A 22,317-nucleotide genomic window follows, 5' to 3' on the forward strand; every position below is an offset into this window, starting at 1 on the left:
TGTGTCCCTACATGGTTTCGTTAACTTCCTTGGCTTACTTAAATTAGCTATTGACCTGATCAAAAAATTAAGATTGTGAATGCATAATAATCAGTAGAGTTAAGAGGAACATTATGGTCAAAAAAATATATACCCCCTCCATTATCCAAGTTACTTGCTTCAAATTTTTATTTTGTTTCACAAAGATAGATGCCTAAAGTGAAATGATACGCAAAAACCAGCTTAACTTCTCGACTAGTTTTGTTGGAAGCTGATGATCACGGATCATGATAAGAATTTTGGATATTTTTTTTTGTGAAGAATTGTATTGAGTACTGAAAATGACTGTTGAGTAAGCTCAAAGTTATAATCACGTAAAAGAGACAGATAACAGACAACAATTTTGAGAAGGGTTTGAGAAAGAATTGACTATGGGTTAATCCGGCCATAACTTTTTTTTAAGGGATTGTTTCAATTCGTCTTGATGTTTTGTAAAACTAGTATTCTTGATATATTATACAATGTATTAAATGTTAATAGATTGGAAATAAATATTACTACAATGTTTTATTTTCTTGTGTAAGCATATTATATGTCATTTTACTTTGTTGTGTATGTACTGAAGCGGATAATATTTTTAGTCATTAAAAAAATGTTTTTTTTTGTGTGTTTTTTCTTAACTAGCATTTGATCATTAACTAATGAAGTGTGTCTCAATCTAGACCACAAAGGTCTAATATGCAAACTATAGATTCCATTTGCATATGATACCAGACGGTTAGAGATTTACCAATAGATAATGTGTTCTCTTCTTCTTTGAATTGCCTTTTAAGTATACTTTTATTATAAAGCGATTGTTGCTTTCTGCATAATAACCTTTAAGAGTATATTTGGAAGACCGTGTCCCTCACTACGAGAACAGCGTATGTGCTTCTGACCGTGAGCTGTAGAATTCTAATTTTTAAAGTATACCAAACAACAAATCTAATCTAATACTACGTGACAAGTCGCACTATATGTGGTATAAAATAATTATTAAATATTTTTACTGTAATTTTTATTTACAAAATCTATTTTATTTATCGGTAATTGGAATCAAAATTCAATTGTGTAGTATATCTATATCTATATTTAAAATATATAAATTCTTTTTATAATAATTAAAATTTAACCCGTGAGAATTATTATAGTATCAATCTTATATTATCATATCATATGAACAAAGAGTTCTTAAAATTCATTTTAAAGGTTTTATGAAAATGTAATTAAAAGATATAATTAAGTTAAAAAGAGAATATAAAAATTTAATTTTGGGTGTTAATTATATTTTTGAAAAAATACAATAGTATGTAAATGTAAATATTCTATTATTAGAAACTGATAACAAATAAAGAAAATAATGTCTGAAGCTCTGTGAATGCAACACGTCATCATTTTGTGTGAGAATGCTTCGATTTTTTTAACAAGAACTTAAAAATCAATTTTTTTGTAGTGTATAATTTAGTAGATTATATAGATAATGCCTCGTTATTAAGAAACTAAAATAGAGAACATGTGGGATCGCTTATAGGGATCCAAAACTACTTTAAACAAAATCATGACACAAACACCATAACCATTACTTCACTATGGCTTAGATCTCATTCTTCTAATGCCCCCACAAATAGTCAAACCCTGAGCTGGCAAGTCTTTGATTCGCCACGTATCCAACTAAAACTCCTTATATAAACACAACTACAATAAACAGTTAAACACAATTCACACACAAGTACCGTTTTAAAGATGGGAGATAATGACCGGACAAGTACACCAAACTCCGGCGAGAACGAACTAGAGACATCTCCGGAGACGTCATTATCATCGGAGTTCGAGTTTGGATCATTGACTCCCTCTTCTCCATCACAAGACCCCTTCTCGGAAAATTCTCCCGCCGATCACCTTTTTCTCAACGGCCGTCTTTTACCTCACTTTTTCCCGGCGAGCACGACGACGACACGCTCAGTTTCACGTACGACCAGCGAAAACACTTTCCGGAGCAACAGTTCGAGTAGCAGGAGCAGTGATAGTAGCAGCCCGACGTCTTACACTCCAAGAACAAGCACTTGCAATATCTTCAAGATCACGAGTTCGACTGAAAAGGAAAATACTAATTTAGCACGTTTCGGTCCTCGGTTCGAGAACGAGGAGATACTGGGCCTAAGGTCCGGAGTATGCAGTAGGAGCAAACAGTATTATCAGAATCATCACAAGACATCGTTAATATTGGATCTAAAAAAGAAACCACCGACGAGGAACAATGGTAAACCCATAAACACTTCAACTACGAAGAAGGTTTCGTATTTGCCGCAATGTAAGAAAAAGAAGGCAACGGAGATCGTGACGGCGCAGCTTTACGGGTCATATTCACGCGGGTGGCAGCATATAACTCCGGTGTTTAAAAGAGAAGGATCGGGAAAAAGTAACGGAGGAGGGATTAAGGTCGGTGGACGGAAGAAGAAGACGACGAGGAAGAAGAAGAGGACGAAGAAGGTGGAGGAGAGAAGAGGAATGAGTAAGTTGATGAAGTGGTGGAAGAGGATTTTAAAAGCGGTGGTGTTTGCTTGCAGGGAGTGTCATGCAATGGAGCCTCAAATGCTTGTGAATCATGATGCTGATGTGAAGAAGAAAATAATTAAATGTCCATAATCAAAGTTTCAATTTTTTTTAAAATTATTTGATTTGTCTTTTTTTTTTCCTGCTAATATAAACAAATTTTATGGGAATCGAAATACATAAAAAGAAACATTGAAATTATGTGTCGATAAGTAACAAAACAGGAAAAGAAAAACTAAAAAAAAAAACTAAAAACTATAATACAAAGAGACCAACAGAAATAACGACCAAAACTACAAGAAAATATAAATTTGCTTTTAATGGAGCTTGAACGATCCAAAAGGTTCAGTCAAAGGAAAGGTCATGTTGGCTCTGTGAGTTACTATTATATTCACATGGTCCTGTACTTTGTCACCTGAACCTTCCAAATAGAAGCTTTTATTAACGTTGGCAATGGGGCCATTTTACGTCAATCTTGCTCTTTGTGGATGGTATAGTATATATGAGAGGACCATGTTGACGTTGGAAAGTAATAAGTTTTGGAGTGGGACTTGCATGTGGTCCAACCATCGGTCGTTGGCTCGTCCAGTTGTTGAAAGGTGGACGAGACCGTTGTTGTGGTGGAACGGTAAGGTGACTTAGAGCATAATTATCGGTAGTCTCTTATAAAGGGGTTGTTAAATTTTTTATGAATTAATTGTGTATTGTTTTGAATATAAGAACTCATGGTCTCTTAGATAAAAAATTCTCATTTATTGGTAGGTTCTAATTTTGGGTCTCTTATTTTTGAAAATATTGTTTTTTTAAATTTAAAAATTTTAAATAGAATAGAAGTGGTATAAATGTGTAAATATTTAAAATTTTATAAAATTAGAAAATATTGCATTTTAATTAATTTTGAAGCATACAAAACATAATAAAAACATTAATACATATTACAAAAGAAGTGCAATTCTTAAAAGGAGATAACAATGTACTCTAAAATTATACAATCATATGTCAAGAACAGAAACAGTTACTAATCATTATTAGCTAACACAAATAACAACATCAAAAACAAAACAGATCATCAACACACAATGTACCTGCTGAGACCATAACCGGTTCAATGTTTAAAAAACCAAACTGCTCAATCAGACGAGGCTGTGTTTCACAGTCGTCACAACCATGCCCAAGCTTGCCACCCAAACCACATCCAACTGAGTACACCGACCTAAATAGAAGCAAGAAAATGGCAATGGTAAGCACATATAATTAAACTCGGTTAAGAACAATGGAAACGTTTCAAGGACTCACATGCCGGTGGGTTGAATTGCTAAAGCAAGGAGATAGCAAAAGCCAACAGCAATTTGCACGACAGGGATGTTCTCCAAGGCACCCAACAGAGGTTGAGGCAACGAACAGCTATGGTCAGTATCGTTACCGAGTCTTTCATCGCTTCCCCATGATAATGTATAGACTCTGCCTTCTCTCGACAAAACCGCCGTGAAGTAATTTCCTATCGCAGCTTGTACCACAAAGATCTCCGTCAAGGACTTGACCCGCTGAGGAGTTGTGATCAGCTTAGTTTCTTGGACTTCTGACTTAGATTTGCTAAAACAATCTTTTCCAAAGGCATAAACTTCACCAGCATCACTGATTAATATTGTTCTATCAGTGCCAACAGCTGCTTGAATGATACGGATCCCGTTAAGTGACCTCCAACACAATGTACCTCCAATGAACTCAACCTTTTTGACTATTTAAACCAAACTGAATCATCAGAGAAAAGAGTAACCTGATTGGTCGAGGCTGCCAAGAGTCTTGAGTGGTTCCCAGCCCAAGTTGTCCTGAACCATTAAATCCAAAGGAGTGGACAACACAAGTTGGACCAAAAGAGAGAACAATAAAATGAAGTTTTTTTTTTGTTCTGTTTCTTGGGTTTGCGGTGGAATTCACAGGGAAGAAAAAGAACGGACTTTAATCATTTTTTCGATTCTTCTTCTTCCTCTACGATCATGTGTCAAGAACACAAACAGACCCACATCCATTCAAACGGTAAACAAACGGACCAATTCAAAACACAAACACAAACGGAACAACTCGGAACACAAACACAAACGGACCAAATCGGAACACAAACACATGCACACCAAGAACCCTAATCCGTTTAAAGCATCAATTATCAATCGGATCCAAGAACACACCAACAATCCAATAACTCGAACAAACATCAAAAACCCTAATTTCAAGCATCCAAAATCAAATCAACCTAACAGTTTACCTAACAGTCGCCTCCGCTAAGATCACCGCCGATTCAAATTGCCTACGACCCAACACTCCATTGATTTTATTACCTCCGATTATAGCAAATCTTTCTGACATCAAATCGAGTCTTTGATCGCGAGAGATAGAGAGAAAGAGAGAAAGAGAGAAATATGCGTGAAAAAAAAAATAACCTTTTGTTTTTATCTGTTAACCAATGAAAAATGGACACGTAGCGTCTCTTAATTTCGATTTCAGTATGTTATATTAGAGAGCCTCTTCAATTTTTCCTTTCCTTTTCATTTATTTTTTTGCTCCATAAACCTAAAAACCTCACTAACATCCCCCATATTCATGCTCTTAATGGTTCAGTCAATGAGAAGAGGTATAAAAGATGTAAAAATCCAGATTGGTGGTAAGTGGTACACTATGGAAATAATTACTTATTTTATAAAAATACGACAATTCACAAATAAAAATAATAATAAATAAACTTAACACACAAAAATAGCAGTAAACAGTTGAAAAGAAAAAAACACTAAACAATGGATCATCCCTAAATCCCTTTAGATTTTTAATTTGAAACTTAAAAAAGCCCACAAAGTTTGGGCTGGGCCTGTCTTATATCTTTAGTTGGATAGTAATTCAATCCGGGTCGGGTCGTTGGTTAAGTTTTTTTTTTTTTCAATTTTTTTTTAAGGAAATAAAATGAGAAGTAAGAAAAACAAAAAAGAAAAAAAGAAATTGAATAATCAAATCGAGAAAACTTCATAATCGAAGTTCGTCTTCTTCTTCTTCTCGATCTCTTGGTGCTCGAGATACAGAGAGAGAGCATCGAAGAGAGAATTTTTCTTGGGAAGATAACATAAAAAAAAAGCGAAGACTGAAGGAGGAAAAACAAAGAAGATCTGTATAGATTACTCTTCGTTCAACTAATTTATAAAGGTAATCTCTGAATACGATCCTCGAAATTTCTCGGATTTTGACATCGTAATTGTAGAAAACAAATTTGACTTATATTTTTCTTTCTGGGTGATTTGATTGAATGGGAGAAATTTCAATCAAAGTGTTTCGAATTACGTAGTTGGGATTTTTTTTTTTTTTTTTTGTTGCTATCATGTAGTTGAGAAATCGAGTATGCATTGTGATAAATCAGATTTTAGTAATAGATCTCAGTTTTGGGGAATGTGCTGTTATAATAGTTGAAAGGGTTGACTCAATTTTGGGGAATTTTTAATTCGCAAGTGAGAGATTCTGCTTGTTGATGCAATCAAAGTGTGTAAATTTGCAGAGAGGGGGAAGAAGAGGTGAATATATTTTGTGTTTTGGTTTTATTCTTGTGGAAATGGATGATGTTGCTGGTTTACAAGAGGCAGCTGGAGCCAGATTTAGCCAGTTTAAGTTGATCGGCAGAGGATCCTTTGGTGATGTCTACAAAGCGTAAGTATCATCTATCTGATTCATCCTCACTTCTTAACGTTTTCCATTACATTGATCAGAAGGAATGCCACAGAACACACTACATGTGTTATGCCACAGAACTAGCAGCTTCTTAAGTTCATCTAACTTGTGGAAAAAGCGGAATTTTGTAGAAGAAATATAATATCATTCCGGCCTTGATCTAAGATAATCTGACTACTTGCATTTGTTTTCTATCTTTTTCCTATAAGGAGAACAGTTGCGTTTGCTTTATTCATATGCTGAAATGTTGTCTCTGCTTATCAGGTTTGATACGGATCTTAACAAAGAAGTTGCCATTAAAGTTATCGATCTGGAAGAATCGTAAGTATTTGCGTTTTTATATTTTTTTTATCTCGCAATCGAATATGTAGTCTCCACTTACACGTTTGGATATTATTCTGTTTTCTCTCTAATAAAACTGAACATTGGTTTTCAAAACCTTGCGTATGCTGTATTTGGGTGATTGTCAAAGGTATTCATCTACAATATGATTTTCTCTGTAAAATAGCTCTAGTTTTCAGCTGTAGTATCCTTGTCAAAAGATTACAACAATGCTCAGTGCCCTTTTTTAACTAGCCCCTTTACTTCATATCTGACAGAGAAGATGAGATTGAAGATATACAGAAGGTATCTCTTGGATTCGCGTCAATTTTTTTTTGGTTAATATTAACAATGCAAGATTGTCGTATTCACATTTTGCTATCAATCCCAGGAAATTTCAGTATTATCGCAATGCCGTTGCCCATATATTACCGAATACTATGGTTCTTACCTTCACCAGACCAAGTTATGGATCATCATGGAATACATGGCTGGTGGCTCAGTTGCTGACCTTGTATGTTATTTCACTTCTTTGCTCGGTTGAATAATATAATTGTTTGTGTAGTAGAGTTCTTATTCCGTACTTTAATTCTCGTTGGTGCAAATTGTAATCTCTTAAAACAATATTGCGAGTGTAGCTTCAACCTGGTAATCCATTGGATGAAATTTCAATTGCTTGTATCACGCGCGATCTACTTCATGCTGTTGAATATCTCCACACTGAGGGCAAAATCCACAGAGATATTAAAGGTTTTCTCTGCTTATATATTTTCGCATCTTATGGCTTTTCTTGATCCAACTGTGTTTTCTCATTACTTATTGCATGACAATTTTTTTCTTCCTATTTGCAGCCGCTAATATTTTGTTGAGCGAGAATGGTGACGTTAAGGTATTCTCTACTTCTTAAACTTATTTGATTCATTTCTTAAATTTTATTTTTATGTCCGAGTGGTTTTAGTTGCGTAGCTGATCTCCAACATCTTTCACGCATATCAGGTCGCGGACTTTGGTGTTTCTGCACAATTAACCCGGACAATATCAAGGAGAAAGGTGTTTATCTTATTCTGTTAATGAAATTCCTGACTCTATATCGTGTTTCTTTCTTCTTCATTTATCGTTAATGTTCTAGAATTTTCTCAATAGGCCCAGTCACTTTATTTACCCTTATCGTTGTGCAGTTTTAGTTCCCATGCTTTTCCATGCTCTATTCATTATAATGTTTGAACATGTTGGTTGAGGATAACTAATTATTATTTAAGATTTTATCTCTCGGCTGTGATGGTTTAGTGTTATTATAAACTTGGACTGCATTTGCTAATTATATACATATTGACAGACATTTGTAGGAACACCATTTTGGATGGCACCAGAAGTGATTCAGAACTCAGAAGGGTATAATGAGAAGGTATCTCGTCCATCTGCCTTAGCTTCTTTTGTTCTTCTAGTTTACACAATCTTCTGTGTATGTCCTGGCTTTACTTATTTTGTAGCCTTTTCTAATCATGTCTGTTGCAGGCAGATATATGGTCTCTTGGAATAACATTGATTGAGATGGCAAAAGGAGAACCTCCCCTTGCCGACCTTCATCCTATGAGAGTGCTTTTTATCATTCCCCGGGAAAGCCCTCCTCAGGTTCATATTTTCAATTTTATGGGCTTTGTTGGATGGTTAGAATGCATTTTTGAGAGGAAACCTAATACTGACGTATGTCTTGATTGCGAAGTCGCCTTTCTCGAGCTAGATATTTAACTTTCTGTATTTCCTCTGCAGTTAGATGAGCATTTTTCACGTCCTTTGAAGGAATTTGTTTCGTTTTGCTTGAAAAAGGCTCCTGCTGAGGTACTTGTAGTGCAGTCTCTGATCTTTATTGCCAGCAGTGACACGCCAAGATCTCTCATACAACTCTTCCTTGTACTTGCAGAGACCAAGTGCCAAAGAACTTCTCAAACATAGGTTAATAAAAAATGCTAGGAAAAGCCCAAAACTTCTTGACAGAATAAGGTGTGAGGTTTATTCTCATCTACAGTGTTCGTTTGTGGTTCCAATTTATGATTCCGCTTGACAATAACTATGCAGTTTGATATGTAGATAGTTTTCAGTAATTAATTTTTTTCTATCTGCTTTATGCCGAAAGAAACTGCAGAACATATTCTTATGTGTCCTTTTCTTTTGTTTTAAGAGAGCGGCCAAAATACCAAGTAAAAGAAGACGGCGAGAGTCCAACAAATGGTCCAAAATCTCCGGTTGAATCATCTGGGACTGTTAGAGTAGTTGGAGATGAGAGAGGCCAGGGAACTTCTGTAACTAGGTTGGATATATGGCCAAAATCTATTGGGATTTCTTCTCTCTTTCTTGTTTATCAAAATGTTAAGAACTTGGAGCTACAGTTTTCAGGTAAAACCTATCAAAAATGCGGGATGGGACTTTAGCATCGGGGGTTCTCAGGGTGCTGGAACTGTTAGAGCTTTAAAACCTCCACAAGCTAGGGAGAGGCGTCAAGAAGCTAGTTCTAATCAGACTTCTCAAAAAACATCTCGAGCCAGTGGTGGTCATTTGTCATCCACTTATGGTAGTGCAGTCCCTGAAATATCTGAAGGAGGTTTTGTTAAAAGAGATTCTTATCAGAATGACTATCAAGGAGAAGTAAGTTCCTTTGCCTCTTGTATGCCTAGATGTAGTCCGTGTCTCACCTATCACCATTCTTTCTTGTTAGCAGATATTGCATAGGAAAATCCTCTTTAGCTTCACAAATATATCGTGATCTGCTGAGTTAATCGTTTTCAGTTTGATTTAAGCTCCTTTGACTTGGGAGGAACAAGATTTATCATTCTTTTCACATCCTTGTATTTCCGAATTTTCAGGATGATTCATCACTCAGTGGTTCCGGAACTGTTGTAATAAGATCTCCGAGAAGTTCTCCATCATCATCATCTTTTTTTCGTGATCAAAGCTCTGGGGTATTGGAAATTATTTCTCTTTCTTTTTTTGTTTCTTTTTTTCTTTTTCTTATAAAGCAAGTCTGTGTGCTCTTCCTTGTCTGATTCCAGTTCTGCTGTGTAGTCCACCAGCAGGTATGCATCTTTTGATGATGCTTCTACAAGTGGAACAGTTGTTGTCCGTGGGCATAATGAAGATTCTGGATCACCTCGAACACCAAGATCTAGACTAGGGCTTCAAGAAAGAAGTTCCAGTGCCTCAGAAGATAGCATAGCGAATCTTGCAGAGGTTTGTTTTAAACTTTTATCTTTTGAGTTATCTTTGAAATTACAAGTTATTCTTTTGTGTTCCTGCTCAATTACAGTTAGTTTCCATTCTTTTTTCAGGCAAAAGTAGCACTTGAAGCAGGTTTCAGAAGGGGAAATGCTAGGGAAAAACTTGGTAACGGAAAGGTTAACAAAAGAAGGGAGCAAGCTACAGATAATTCTGATTACTTGAGGTTAGTGTGTGTGTGTGTCATGTATACCAAAGCTTCTGCTGGTCACAGCATTTGTCTGGTGATTTCTGACGCCAGAGCTATTACCTTGCAGAAATTCCCGCGATCAATCTGATAAACAAAAACCAGTCATGAGATCACAACAAGTGAGTGATGATGAAGATGACTCCAAATTGGCTTCATTGTCTGCATCATTGTCAATATTGCTATTACCATCTCTAAAAGAGGTAAACTCCTATACATGGTATCCCTGATATATGGCATCTTACTTCTCTCGATGATTTAGGAGTCGTCTTGAATTTTGAGAAGTAAAAAGGTTTCGTTTTTGAGTTATAAGCTGCAATAATGTAGGCTGTTGGGGGTGACGACTCCAAAGGATCTGTTGGACATAGAGTTTCGAGATCCTTGGTGAAAATGGAACGTGAAAAGCCTGGTTCTTCTGAGGCGTTTATTGCCAAACTGATAGAACAGTTGGGAAGGTACATGAAACTTTAAAAGAACACACACACTTGCATACATTATCAGTTTGTTGTATTGTCAATACTTTGATCTAATGAGCCTCGAAAATTCGTCATACAGTACAAAGGAAGTGTCAGTTAAAGAAGTGCAAGACATGGCAATCCGTGTGTTTGCTAAGACGATGAACAATGATGCAGAAAACAAAAGAAAGCAAGCTAGCAAAGAATTTAGTTCCAATGCAAACTTTAGCCCACTTGCAAGATTCTTATTCTCAAGGTTAGACTGATGATAATGATTAATTGATTAGCATTACCTCTTTTCCTGAATTTTAAACCTGAGATATCGTAAAACAGATTAGCAACTTTCAAATGTTTTGTATGTTTATGTGTGTTTGCAGATGGCTAGGTCAAACATCGCGTGATCTAAACCAAAGTTGAGACACGCACAGAAGTCGGGAACATAAGAATGTTGTTTGTGTGTCTTTTACATTGATTGATGCATTGAATTTTGGTATTTATGTGTATAATTTAATTTTTCAGCAGAAGAGGGTGTATTTATATTTTTTTTTAAGTTTTTTTTCCTTAATATAATTGTCATTTCCTTCCTTATTTTGTCTCTCAGTTTTATCTCAATTTTTCCTTCCTTGTTTTTTTTTTCGGGAGGAAGCATATTCTTAGTTGTATAATTAAGGGCTTGCCTTTTTTATCTATGACAATATGTAATCAATCTTAAACATTTCATTCATAATTCATAAACTATGTTACTCATTTAGTTGTCAATCTTTCTTTTCTTTTGTTAATTCTTCCACTAAATTGATTGGCCATTTCAGTGTGGTTACTTTTGGGCCCTTTGAAGATGTTATAAGCTTCGAAAAAGGACACGTATTCACGAGTTAATACAATGTATTATCCATATAAACGCAGATGGGTAAGTGGACCCTTTTTGGTCGAAGATATGGTCAAACAACGAAAAAACCCTGAAGTCGCCCTAGTCACGGTCACATAGATTAAAAAAAAAAGGGAGTGTTTGTGTTAACGCCGTTATCATCTACGTGGCTCAAACACTGGGCCAAATATGTAGAGAACTATGTGACCCACACCAGTGTAATATTCCAATCCAAGCCAGGGTTTACCTCAGCTCAGCCGACGTGCTTAGAGTTACTGTCAGTCACCTTCAGGTAGATGACAGCACCACCACGTGTCTACAACATTGTCCTGATGAGTCATGAAACCACAGGTGGATCAGTCTTTCGGATTCTAGTATGGGAGGCCTCCAACATTAAATTTTTGTAACGTCAAAGTGTTGTCAATTGAGAAAAAAAAAACATACATCTATTTACGAGGGTGACGTGCCAAAATGTATTCGAAGATGCAGAGTTGTGCGAGGTTACCCCATCTAGCTCACCCAGTGTAAGTAATTTGGTTGAGTGGGGTTGAAATGTCGTTAGTGATACGATAAGGGCCAAATTAAAAACTACTCAATGTATAGAGCCCCTGACGTAACATAAATCTTGTCAGTTGTCAATACCGAAATTTTAACATCCCCTTAAACACGTTTAAGAAGTAATAGATACCGAAGATTAAGCTGATTTTTTTTTCCTTTTTTTTTTGTGTTGGTAAGGCCTAGATTAAATTAGTTGCACATTTGTCAAACTTTCCTACATGTTAAAAAAATGAAATAAGAAGGTCAACTACGTACTTCGGCATTTTTTGAGTGAATAATTTTTGGAATTAACCAGTGCTAAACTCGCATATCCCGATAGTATCCGGCGTTTTGATGGAAGTTTTATTAACAAAGCACCAAAGACATCCCAACGCATGAAGACAAAAGCCGTTCTACGTAACGTAAGTCATAACTCACATAACTCATAGCTGATACATAACATATACAATACCAATAGTTATAAAATATATTTAATATACACTACCAAAAATAAAATATATTTAATAGAAAATTTAAAATAATATGTAATAATAGAAAGATTTTCAAATGTTTTCTACTGGTCCTCATGGGTCCATGATCGCCGTCCGTGCCCAAAATTTCTTCAATCTTCACTTTCCCAAAAAAGGAGATGAGTTAGAGTGTCACCACATGATTCCTCCACGTGGTGATGATGACGGTGACTCCATCCGTTGGACCTGAAGACGACGACGACGATAGTGCTTTTATAACTGTTTTATACGTTTTTTTTTTTGATCACAAAGTTGGCGACAAAGAATCAAACAAATCAAATCTCAATCCCTTCCTTTGTCTCTCATTATGAAGCCGCCTTCTTATCTTTTTTTCACTTAATCGAATGCTACTACTAATTATTAAACTCACGCAAATCTTTTGTAATTAGTCATTGGACTTATTAAAAGAAGATTTGATGCAAAACACAAACACACCAAAAAAAGTCAAAAGTAAAAAAAAAAAAAGCAGTCCAAACTGTGAAAATGACGTAAGCGTAAAGAAGTAAGGTAAATGCTTCTAACGTACGCCGCAGCTAGAGGAGAGATGGGTCCGGTCTCACCCACGATTGGTGCGTGTGTGTTCACGACACTTGGACCATTGTCTTTTCAAGCCGACGACGACGATACTCAATAAAACTATTTTTAGTCTTTTCTATAACAAACAAATACAATAATAATATATATTTCTTCTACAGACACACACGCCCCCCTCTCCCCCCCCAAATAATTTATATTTCTCCTACATACTGTAATTAAAAAACTAAAATTACTGCCATAATTCAGATCTTATTATGTTAATTGCGTTGATTTTTTTTATATAATAAGGTTTCATAATAATACTACATATACATAACAACTTGTTTTTGCTTATCCATGTCAGCTAAAAATTACTATATTTTAGCTTTTTTCTCCACTTACTTCTACAAAAACGGATAATATTTTTTTTTCCAAGGCAGAAAAATTAAAAAAAAACGTTATTTTTTACTCTAAAGAAACGACGACATATAACCCAAAAAAATAAAAAACTCACGGCCTATTCCGCCGGAGGAGCTAGGTTAAGATCCAGATCTAACGGCTGAGGTATCTTCCCAGCTCCACCTTCGAAATCTACGACCGAAGACGTCTCAGACTCGCTCTGGAAACCGCACGCAGTCACCTTAGGAAACGCCGTCGTCATGTTGAAGTAGTAAACAGGACGTGTAACCGGAATCCTACGGTATGCTCCACCGCCGCCGCCTAAGCTGAGTTCTAGCTGCGGCGGCGGTGTAACAAACCGCGCCGCCTTAGGAGAAGAAGACGAGCTGACGACAGAGCTACTCTGACAAGAAGGACTATTATTACCACCACCACCACCGACTGCGTTCCCGTGGAGTTCAAGAAACGTGGGGAAATTGGTCTTAGCCTTAGAACCGCGAAACTCACGCGCGGCTGAGTCGTAAGCACGCGCCGCTTGCTGAGCCGTGTCGAACGTGCCTAGCCAGACACGAGTTTTCTTAACCGGATCTCGGATCTCAGCTGCGTATCGTCCCCATGGACGTTTCCTGACGCCTCTGTAACGAATCTCTTTGGCGGCATTATTACTATTATGATTGTTACCAGTACTCTCACGAGTCGGGTTTGTAGGAGGTGGTGAAACCACAACCGGGTCGGGTTTGGAACCCACGTTCGTCGTCATTGCCTGATCGAAAATGAATGAAAGGAACGAGAAGATCGGTGAAGAAAGGAGTTTAGTTTTGTGGTAATGATATCAATGAATGAGATGACAAAAGAAAAAAAGCCTTAAATAGGATCGGAGGCGAGAGAGAATGAGAGAGGGAGTAAAGCAACGCTCCTTTTGGGGAGCTTTCTTGTGAACAGTCAAACAAACCCAAATGCCTTTTTTTCAATTAATTTATCTCCTCTCATGCTCACACATATTAAAAACTGTTTTTTTTTTGTTAACATATTCATTTATCTCTGGCCACGTGTTCAGTGCTCCTCCTGCAAAGAATTTTTTTTTTTTTTACCCTTTCGTTGAAACAAAGACTGCACAAATCACAATACGTTCAATAATGTTATCGAGTACAAACTGTTACTTTCTTAATTAGAGTTACTGCCTTATTGGCCTATATTTTAAAAAGGTATATCATACAAATTGGTTGAAAACATGTTTGTATTAACTCTATAAAACATGGTATATTTGGCCACTTAATTACTACTAGCTAATCTTTTTCGGTAATTTCTCTAATCAACAATAATGTAATATACGTGGAGTTTAAATTTAGATGATGACACAATGATAATATTAACACATAATATACTAGTATTATGAGTTTTATGTGGTGTCGATATAAATATAAAACTTACTACCTTGCATGTCTATAATATTATGAAACTAAGTTGTGGGCTTTATTATTTATTGTTATATTGTAAACAATAAATACTTTCGCACAAAAATTATACATTACCAAAAGAAGGAAAGATTTATTATTTGCTTGTTATATTGAAAACAATAATTATTTTCGAACAAAAATTAGTGGACTGTTAACATGTCGTTATGGTGAGACAAAAAATCATTATTTGCTTGTTTAATTAGCCAAAAATAATATTATCAAATATATATATATATATATATATATATATATTTAAGTTTGTTATATGATGTTTCTATAGTGACAAACATTTATATTCCTTTTATTTGCATGCCTATTTAGTAAAAATGATACACTTTAAAAAATTTATTCGACTATTGTTTAGTTTATCGTTATATATGTTATTCTGTAAAAAATAAATCTTGTGAAACAAAATTTTTGGTTTTGTAGATTAGTGAACCGTTATTTATCTTTATAGAATATTATTATTTGCTTGTCTAATTGATAAAATTGCATATTTTCAAAGTGTTTTTACACTCACTAAATTTTTAATTTACCTTTAACCTAGAGCTACATTTCATTGAATTAAATTAATTCATCATTCCTTTATTAAACAGGAACATACATATATAATTCAAGATTTTTTTAATTTATGTAAAATGTGTTAAAATAACATTTTTATGAAAAGGAAGGCGTATCTTTTATTTGCATGTCTATTTGGTAAAAATGTATATTACCAACAAATTTGTTCCTTTGTAGTTTAGTTTACTGTTGTATAGATTATATAGAAAACATAAATCTCATCACACAAAATTTTAGGATTTGTACATTAGTGGACCTTTATTTGTCGTTACAGCGACAACAAAAAAAATTATTATTTGTTTGTTTATTGGTAAAAATGTAGATTAGGGAACAAATTTTTCTGGAATTGTTTTGTTTATCATTATATATGTTATTCTGGAAGAAAGAATTCTTGTAAATTAGTGGACCATTAGTATGTCATTATGGTAGCAACAAAATTATTACTATTTGCTTGTGTTATTTGTAAAAAACTATATTATCAAAAAAAATATTTTAATAAAGTTGTATGATATATATCTTTTATTTGCATGTCTATTTGATAAAAAAGTATATATATTTTATTTGCATGTCTATTTGGTAAATAATGTATTATCAAATAAAATTTTGGGATGGTAGTTTAGTGTACCATTATATATGTTATTTTCAAAAAAATATTTGGATTTATAGATTAGTGGATCGTCAATATATATCTATGGTAGCGCCAAAAATATTATTTTTTTCTTGTCTAATTGGTAAAAATGTATATTATCGAGGAAAAAGTATTTGAACTTTGTAATTTCGCAGTTTGCTATATATGATGTTAATATAACGGAAAAATATGTATTTATTTTATTTGCATGCTTATTTGGTAAAAGATATATACTTTGAACAGATTGTCCAATTGTAGTTAGTTGACCGTTACATACATTATTTTGTAAAAGATCAATCGTGCCAACAAAAAGTTTGGCATTGTATATTAGTGGACGGTTATTATGTCGTTACGGGGGCAACAAAAAATTTGTTATTTTCTTGTCTAATTGGTAAATATATATATTATCAAACAAAAAATATTTGAAATTTGTAAATTTAGCAGGTTGTTATATATGACGTTATTATAATGACAAAAATGACAAACAATATAGAGATAATTTTTTTTGCATGTTCATTCAGAGCCGTGCAAAGGTTAACGAATACCACAAGCGATGACAAATAAAATGGTTGAGTTTAACCAAACAAAAATGTCTACAAATGAACGCCATTATCATTATAAGAAAAATAAATAAAGAAACAAACAAATAAATTAAAACAAATAATTCTTCACCAAACTTTCTATTAATAATAAGATTACCAATTATGATGATTACTTGCTATTCTAAAAAATATTGGGGTGAAAAACATCTAACCAAAACAAAGTAAATAGAAATAAAAATTAAACCATTAATTAATTTTAAGTTGACACTTTGACAAAAACAATTTGATGAAAAAAAATGTTGACATAAAAGTTAACCATTGTATTATTTTACATTAGAATCAAAAGATCATGATTAACAACGAAAACAAAGCTAGCAAAAATCTATTATAATTCTTACTGTTTAACTAGTTTGTCTGATTCTTTTTAATTAATTAATTAACATGGTATAAGCTCATGTTTAAAAACAGATTTTAGATGAGTCTATATTTTGATTCTAAATTCTCTATATATTTGAGTTTTCAACGTTGTAACATAGAATATATAAGCCCATCTTCGTATATAATTTATAAAAGTATATAATATTTTTTAGGAATAAACTTTATAAGAGTAATAAATATTATAAATTAATGCCGTTAATTTTTTCTCAAAATTGGATGCTACAGACGAAGGTTTTTTTTTTATAACGTCTGCACGGCTCTGTGTTCATTTGATAAAAAGGGTATATTACTGAATTTTTTTGTCGGATCGTAGTTTAGTGTACCGACCAAAAAAATGATATATTATTTGTATGCTTAAATGGTAAAATGTAAGAACAAAATCGTGAAAATTTGTTTTTGTACTTTTCAATATAGTGATGACAAAAAAAAAAGGATGCACAGCTACCATTTGTGTGCATGTTTGGTAAAAATGAATATTTGAACATACATATAAGCTAGATCCTTGTAGTTTAGGAAATTATTATATATGTCATTTATTTATTGTATTACCATATAGATTTTACATAGTTGGAGTGAAATTATTTAGTCGAATATTGAATTTAAGGTTGTTATACAGCGAAACTTCTATAAACAAATAAAGTCAGGACTATGAAATTTTGTTAAATTATAAAGTTATTAATATATCGATAAATTAATAATAATTAATTAATAGAGAGATTTGAATATTTTTGAAAATTTTTTATTTAAGAATATGAAATTTTTTATTATAATATTTTTTAGAGTTTTTTTTATTCATAAGTGTGCAGCTAAAAACTATAGTATCAAAATCGAATGAAAGGCTAATTATTATTGTCAACAAAAAGTTTTACATCATTCCTCCTCTTGCTATATATATAAAAACGATCTTTAGCAATCACGTGAAATTATGGTTTATAATTTTTACTTATTTAGCACACAACAACAATAATTAAAATAGCTTATTAAAGAAACGCAGATATTGGCATTTCATTAAAATCTGGAAAATTTACGGAAAAAAAAAAAGCAACAGCGCATCTGAGAGAATTTTCTGAAACGTGGCACAATCACGAGGACGCGAGGCTCAGGAACCGCGGTGTAATGCAAAATAACGCGTGAACGCTCTCTCTCACGTCAGACGACGAAGCCGTTTCGACAAAAATAGCGTTATTATAATAACGTTTTTTTGACTCATGTCAGCTAAATCGGTCCAGCCGCTCTCTTTTTCTTTTCTTCTTGGATTCTCTCATGCCATGTGGACAAATAGTGACACGTGGATAAAGATTCAAGGGATGAGAGCCGCGTCGGTTAACCGCAAGTCTTTTGGATTCTTCTTCACTCTTCAGTTTCTTGAAGACTGAAGACTTAAATTTTTGACGGCAGGAGAAGACCCAAGACCGTCAGTGAGTCATGAGGTCATTTCTTTATTTTTTATTAAACGACTTGGTCAACAGTCGACACTTAACACCTACTTCTGTCTTTACGCCTTGATTAATGGATTGGCTTATCTTTTGTTTTCTTGTTGTGCCCACAGATTCTTCTACTACTAATTAAAGAAAGTTTAAACATCATTATCATTAGTAGTCTATGTTAATTATTTAATTAACGATTATAGCTAACGTTGTATTCAAAACTTCTTTCTCGTTTCTTATACCGGAACCGGGATATATATTAACTTTAACTTTAAAGAGTGACTAAATAGACAAATAAATGACTTGATTATGAGTTTATAACCAAGTTAATTCCATTTCCTAATCCAAAAAAGTTATAGCAAGTGGATATAACGATCAAACAAAAGAATCTGCGTGAGTAACAACACGTATTCCACTAGAGAGATTTGGGTTATTTTCACTCAATCGGCCGGTAACTAGACATGCAAGTGCATGCTTTTAGAGATTTTCTTCTCTATCCATTTTTTTTCCTTTTTAATTAAAAAATCTGCATGTTCGAAGCTTATATATATAGCATCTAGCTATTGATGAGCCAGAGACGTACGTTACAAAGAATAAAGTGTACACGTACGTTTTAGAAACATATATAAACACGTAAATGTGGAATATGGAATAGTGTGAACTACAAATATTTTTTGCCACGAAGAAACTGAGATTTAGACCATCTTTATCCCAAATATTTTCATAGGTGTCTTAAATATAATTTAGTCATAAAATTAAAAAAAACATCTATACTTTGGAAATAAAAAATGTCTACGTAGTAACACCTCAAAATGAGTTTGAAGACACTTTCATATTATTTTTTTTCATTTTTAAAATTAAAAAAAAAAATTCGCCCTCCCTCCCTAAATAATCAATAGAGAGATGCTCTTACAATTAATAATTCTCTAAAATATCTATGATAAAATTCCTGTGAAACACGCGTAATAGATTAACACTAATTATTTTAAATATTATTTATATATGACAATATTCTTTGGACTTTCACTCTTAAAAGAAACAACATAGGTGGTACAGTACTTGTTTACGTTCCCTAGACACTTTATCCAAAAGATTCAATAGGTGAAGTAGCCTGATCCTTCGGAGGCGGCCAAGTCTGAGGATGTCCTTGCAAGGGAAGGCATTGTATGATCTGAGCTGGCCCTTGTAATGGGAGGTATATCTCTGACACGGGATTTCTTGATAAAACAAACCGGTAGTCCTCCTCGTACGCGATGCATCTTCTTAAACCAATGACTGATTGTCTCAACTCCTAGAAAGAAAAGAGAACCGTCAATGATCCACCTGCAATGGAGACAATAGCCGGAAACAAGCATCGTCATCCGGGGAAATGAGGTATGGTCACCCGAGATGCCGCAACATAAGCCGTTGCCATGAACCTTACAGAAACCCACATCATCCTGTGCGTGGCCACTAGTAATTTTTTCAAGGGTTTCCTCTGGTAAGGTATGAATGCTAACGAGAAGAATAACAAATTAACAATGCTCAATGACGTGAACAGTGCCATGTTGTTACATATTGCAAAGACTTTAAACGCTGCTGTATTACCTACAGTTGATTTCCCTTTCCATGGCCCATCTTGGTAGTTAAGAAGGAAACAAAGCCATATGCAATTAACCATATATTGCCACTTCTTATAATTTGGTAAGATATACTTTAATATACCCATATAAACATAGAAAATAAATGAAGTGTTAGATTTTGGCTCCAAATAGTCGCATTACTCCACATATTAGAGATTATGTTTATAGGTTCGACATAGTCGATCCAAATGATGTGAAAAAAAAATTACCATATTACTATTTCAAAACTTCTATATTAACTATCAAAAAGAAAAAATTGAAAAAAACCATTTAGGATATTTTTCATATATGTAATGATAAACTATATCAAATGTAGTAATTATAGAAAGATCTAGAATATGTATAATATATTGAGTATATTTGTTAATAATTACGATATTTTATACTTATGAAAAGTAGGTTAATTACGTTATCATTCTATTCTCTTTATATACATGTGTAATCCTTATTGTATATTTCATGAGAATCAATTTACTATTTCCTAAACACTAAGGTGTTCATCTCTCATTAATCTTTCTACATTGTATTAGAGTCACAATGATTTAACGGCTCTGTTCCTGTATCTAACTATATATTTATTTATTTTATATATATATATTTTTTTTGTTAAGCGAAGTGTTTCCACCTTCAAGTTCATCATGAACTTTTGAATGTAAGCCATCAAGCTTCTCTTATTCAAGTCTATTATCTTATACCTCTGAATCTAAGCCAATCGCTTCTCTTTTATAATTTTTATTTTCAAGCAAAAAGTGCTTCTATCATTCAAGCTTATTATAAGCTTCTAAATCAAACCGAATTTCTTTTGAAGAATAAAAAAAATTGTGGTTGTTTCCTCAAGCTGCTTCTTTCCATTTAATTTTCTGAAGAAAAAAAAAATTCTTTCAATATTTTTGTCGTTCTTTTGTTTGCCTTGAAGAAAAAAAAAACCCCATCGGATCTCTCTCCATAACTAATCAAACTCCAACCCTCTCAAGCAAACTTAATAATTACATGGTTTATACTTATGGAAAGTAGGTTAATTAGGTTATCATTCTATTCTCTATATAAACATGTGTAATTCCTATTGTATATTTCATGAGAGTTAATATACTATTTCCTAAACATTAAACTGATTGAAGGAACATCTCATCGACATTTCTACAGTAATCACTTCAAAAAAAATATTGAAAGAATGATCAACTTAAAAAAAAAAACCTTACAAATTAGTTTTACAACTGAACTACCAATTTTTAGGCTACTGCATCCTTTTAACCTTATCTTTTTATTAGTTCTACATGTGTTATTACCTCTTCAATGCTATTCCTTTTTTTTTAACAACAAAGATAAAAAATTGACTCAAACAAGCCAATATGGAAAGGAACTGTTAATATATGTAACCACATGCGGTTGAGTACGAACTTGTCGTGCTAAACGATCCGCAAGCACATTTGCAGTCCTTGAGATCAAAGTCAAAGAGAAACTTGAGAATTCCTTCATATCCACTTTGATGTCATCAAGATAGGCAGAAAAAGCTTGCCAGTCAGACGGTGAAGACACCATCTTCACCAAATCGGAGCATTCTGTGAAAAAGCCACCTCCTTGAAATTGTGTCCTATCATGCATCGCAAAGCCCACATAAATGCTTCCACCTTAGCGTGAAGTGGTGAGAGACTGCGCCGAAAATTTGAGGTACCTATAAGTGAAAATGATCCTTGGGACGAGCTACACACCCAGCCTGCACCAGCAAACTTTTCTGTGGCATTCCAAGGATCGTCAACAAAACAACGGAATCCGGTAAAAACAGATGGAAGAGACCCGCTACCTCTCTCTAACCGAGGCCCAATGAACGTTGGAACCGTAATAACCTCCTCCTCAACCTGAGCCGTAAACCATCCCGTTGCCTCGCAGGCTGCCATCCGTGCCACATCGTCCGGCTTTTCTACCACATTCTCAAACACCTTCGCATTCCTAGCTTTCCAAATATACCACATAATCCATGGGAAAACTATAACATGTGATCCTGGATTCTGTGAGCCCAGGAAATGATCCATATTTGTGAAAACTGACGCTGTGGAAAAACCAACTATGCCCGTCGGGACATTGGAAAGGGCCCAAACCTGACGCGTGGGTGGACACTCAAAAAAGGCGTGATTAACAGTTTCGTTCGGAAACCCACACCGAGCACATTGCAAATTGCAAGAAATTCCCCGACGACTTAAATTTACCGTGACCGAGAGACAGCTAGAAAGGGCTTGCCACACAAAATGCTGAATTTTTGGGGGGCACTTTCTTTTCCAAACGCTTGCC

At 34.2% G+C, this 22,317-nt stretch overlaps 4 protein-coding genes and 2 pseudogenes across 6 annotated transcripts; 2 read left to right on the forward strand and 4 right to left on the reverse strand.

Moving 5' to 3' along the window:
- The first annotated feature begins 1,749 nt into the window (after window positions 1–1,749).
- Window positions 1,750–2,741, forward strand: LOC104778247 (uncharacterized). Its single transcript, XM_010502647.3, has one exon. The coding sequence runs from the start codon at window positions 1,762–1,764 to the stop codon at window positions 2,662–2,664; it is 903 nt and encodes a 300-aa protein (XP_010500949.1). The 5' UTR covers window positions 1,750–1,761; the 3' UTR covers window positions 2,665–2,741.
- Window positions 2,742–3,506: 765 nt separating this feature from the next.
- LOC104779338 (uncharacterized) lies at window positions 3,507–4,994 on the reverse strand. The gene is made up of 3 exons (XM_019243965.2): window positions 4,349–4,994; window positions 3,868–4,237; window positions 3,507–3,784 (listed from the first exon to the last, which is right to left on the reverse strand). Exons 1-3 carry the CDS (start codon window positions 4,407–4,409, stop codon window positions 3,622–3,624), a joined length of 594 nt encoding a protein of 197 aa, XP_019099510.1. The 5' UTR covers window positions 4,410–4,994; the 3' UTR covers window positions 3,507–3,621.
- Window positions 4,995–5,512: 518 nt separating this feature from the next.
- LOC104778248 (uncharacterized) lies at window positions 5,513–11,256 on the forward strand. 2 transcript variants are annotated; one of them, XR_015594591.1, is made up of 21 exons: window positions 5,513–5,760; window positions 6,107–6,255; window positions 6,541–6,597; window positions 6,876–6,903; window positions 6,989–7,111; window positions 7,236–7,347; window positions 7,449–7,486; window positions 7,594–7,647; window positions 7,934–8,002; window positions 8,113–8,229; window positions 8,368–8,436; window positions 8,519–8,598; window positions 8,777–8,905; window positions 8,985–9,240; window positions 9,459–9,554; window positions 9,645–9,822; window positions 9,921–10,033; window positions 10,125–10,257; window positions 10,382–10,509; window positions 10,610–10,765; window positions 10,887–11,256. XR_015594591.1 is itself a non-coding variant. In XM_010502648.3 (21 exons), exons 2-21 carry the CDS (start codon window positions 6,161–6,163, stop codon window positions 10,924–10,926), a joined length of 2,058 nt encoding a protein of 685 aa, XP_010500950.2. In that variant the 5' UTR covers window positions 5,513–5,760; window positions 6,107–6,160; the 3' UTR covers window positions 10,927–11,256. The 2 variants fall into 2 exon arrangements, 1 of the variants encoding a protein (XP_010500950.2); XM_010502648.3 differs by having other exon boundaries at window positions 9,658–9,822.
- A 1,974-nt stretch (window positions 11,257–13,230) lies between these two features.
- Window positions 13,231–14,323, reverse strand: LOC104778250 (ethylene-responsive transcription factor 8 pseudogene; annotated as a pseudogene). The gene has a single exon (XR_015594592.1). The product of XR_015594592.1 is annotated as an ethylene-responsive transcription factor 8 pseudogene (transcript).
- A 5,095-nt stretch (window positions 14,324–19,418) lies between these two features.
- LOC147947852 (uncharacterized) lies at window positions 19,419–20,069 on the reverse strand (annotated as a pseudogene).
- A 1,503-nt stretch (window positions 20,070–21,572) lies between these two features.
- Window positions 21,573–22,061, reverse strand: LOC147947853 (uncharacterized). Its single transcript, XM_087507474.1, has one exon. The coding sequence runs from the start codon at window positions 22,059–22,061 to the stop codon at window positions 21,573–21,575; it is 489 nt and encodes a 162-aa protein (XP_087363600.1).
- Between the last annotated feature and the right edge of the window lie 256 nt (window positions 22,062–22,317).

This window comes from Camelina sativa, chromosome 3, assembly GCF_030686135.1.
Source record: "Camelina sativa cultivar CO46 ecotype springtype chromosome 3, ASM3068613v1".
Taxonomy (NCBI): Eukaryota; Viridiplantae; Streptophyta; class Magnoliopsida; order Brassicales; family Brassicaceae; genus Camelina; species Camelina sativa.

Excerpts from the sequence above, each read along its gene's own strand:
- LOC147947853 (XM_087507474.1), bottom strand. The coding sequence starts at position 22,061 with ATGGATCATTTCCTGGGCTCACAGAATCCAGGATCACATGTTATAGTT.
- LOC104779338 (XM_019243965.2), bottom strand. The coding sequence starts at position 4,409 with ATGGTTCAGGACAACTTGGGCTGGGAACCACTCAAGACTCTTGGCAGC. Across the intron at positions 4,238-4,348 it reads TGGCAGCCTCGACCAATCAG|CTGTTGGCACTGATAGAACA; the intron begins GTTACTCTTTTC and ends TCATTCAAGCAG. Across the intron at positions 3,785-3,867 it reads GCAATTCAACCCACCGGCAT|GTCGGTGTACTCAGTTGGAT; the intron begins GTGAGTCCTTGA and ends GCTTCTATTTAG.
- LOC104778247 (XM_010502647.3), top strand. The coding sequence starts at position 1,762 with ATGGGAGATAATGACCGGACAAGTACACCAAACTCCGGCGAGAACGAA.
- LOC104778248 (XM_010502648.3), top strand. The coding sequence starts at position 6,161 with ATGGATGATGTTGCTGGTTTACAAGAGGCAGCTGGAGCCAGATTTAGC. Across the intron at positions 7,648-7,933 it reads GGACAATATCAAGGAGAAAG|ACATTTGTAGGAACACCATT; the intron begins GTGTTTATCTTA and ends ACATATTGACAG. Across the intron at positions 10,034-10,124 it reads GATAATTCTGATTACTTGAG|AAATTCCCGCGATCAATCTG; the intron begins GTTAGTGTGTGT and ends ATTACCTTGCAG.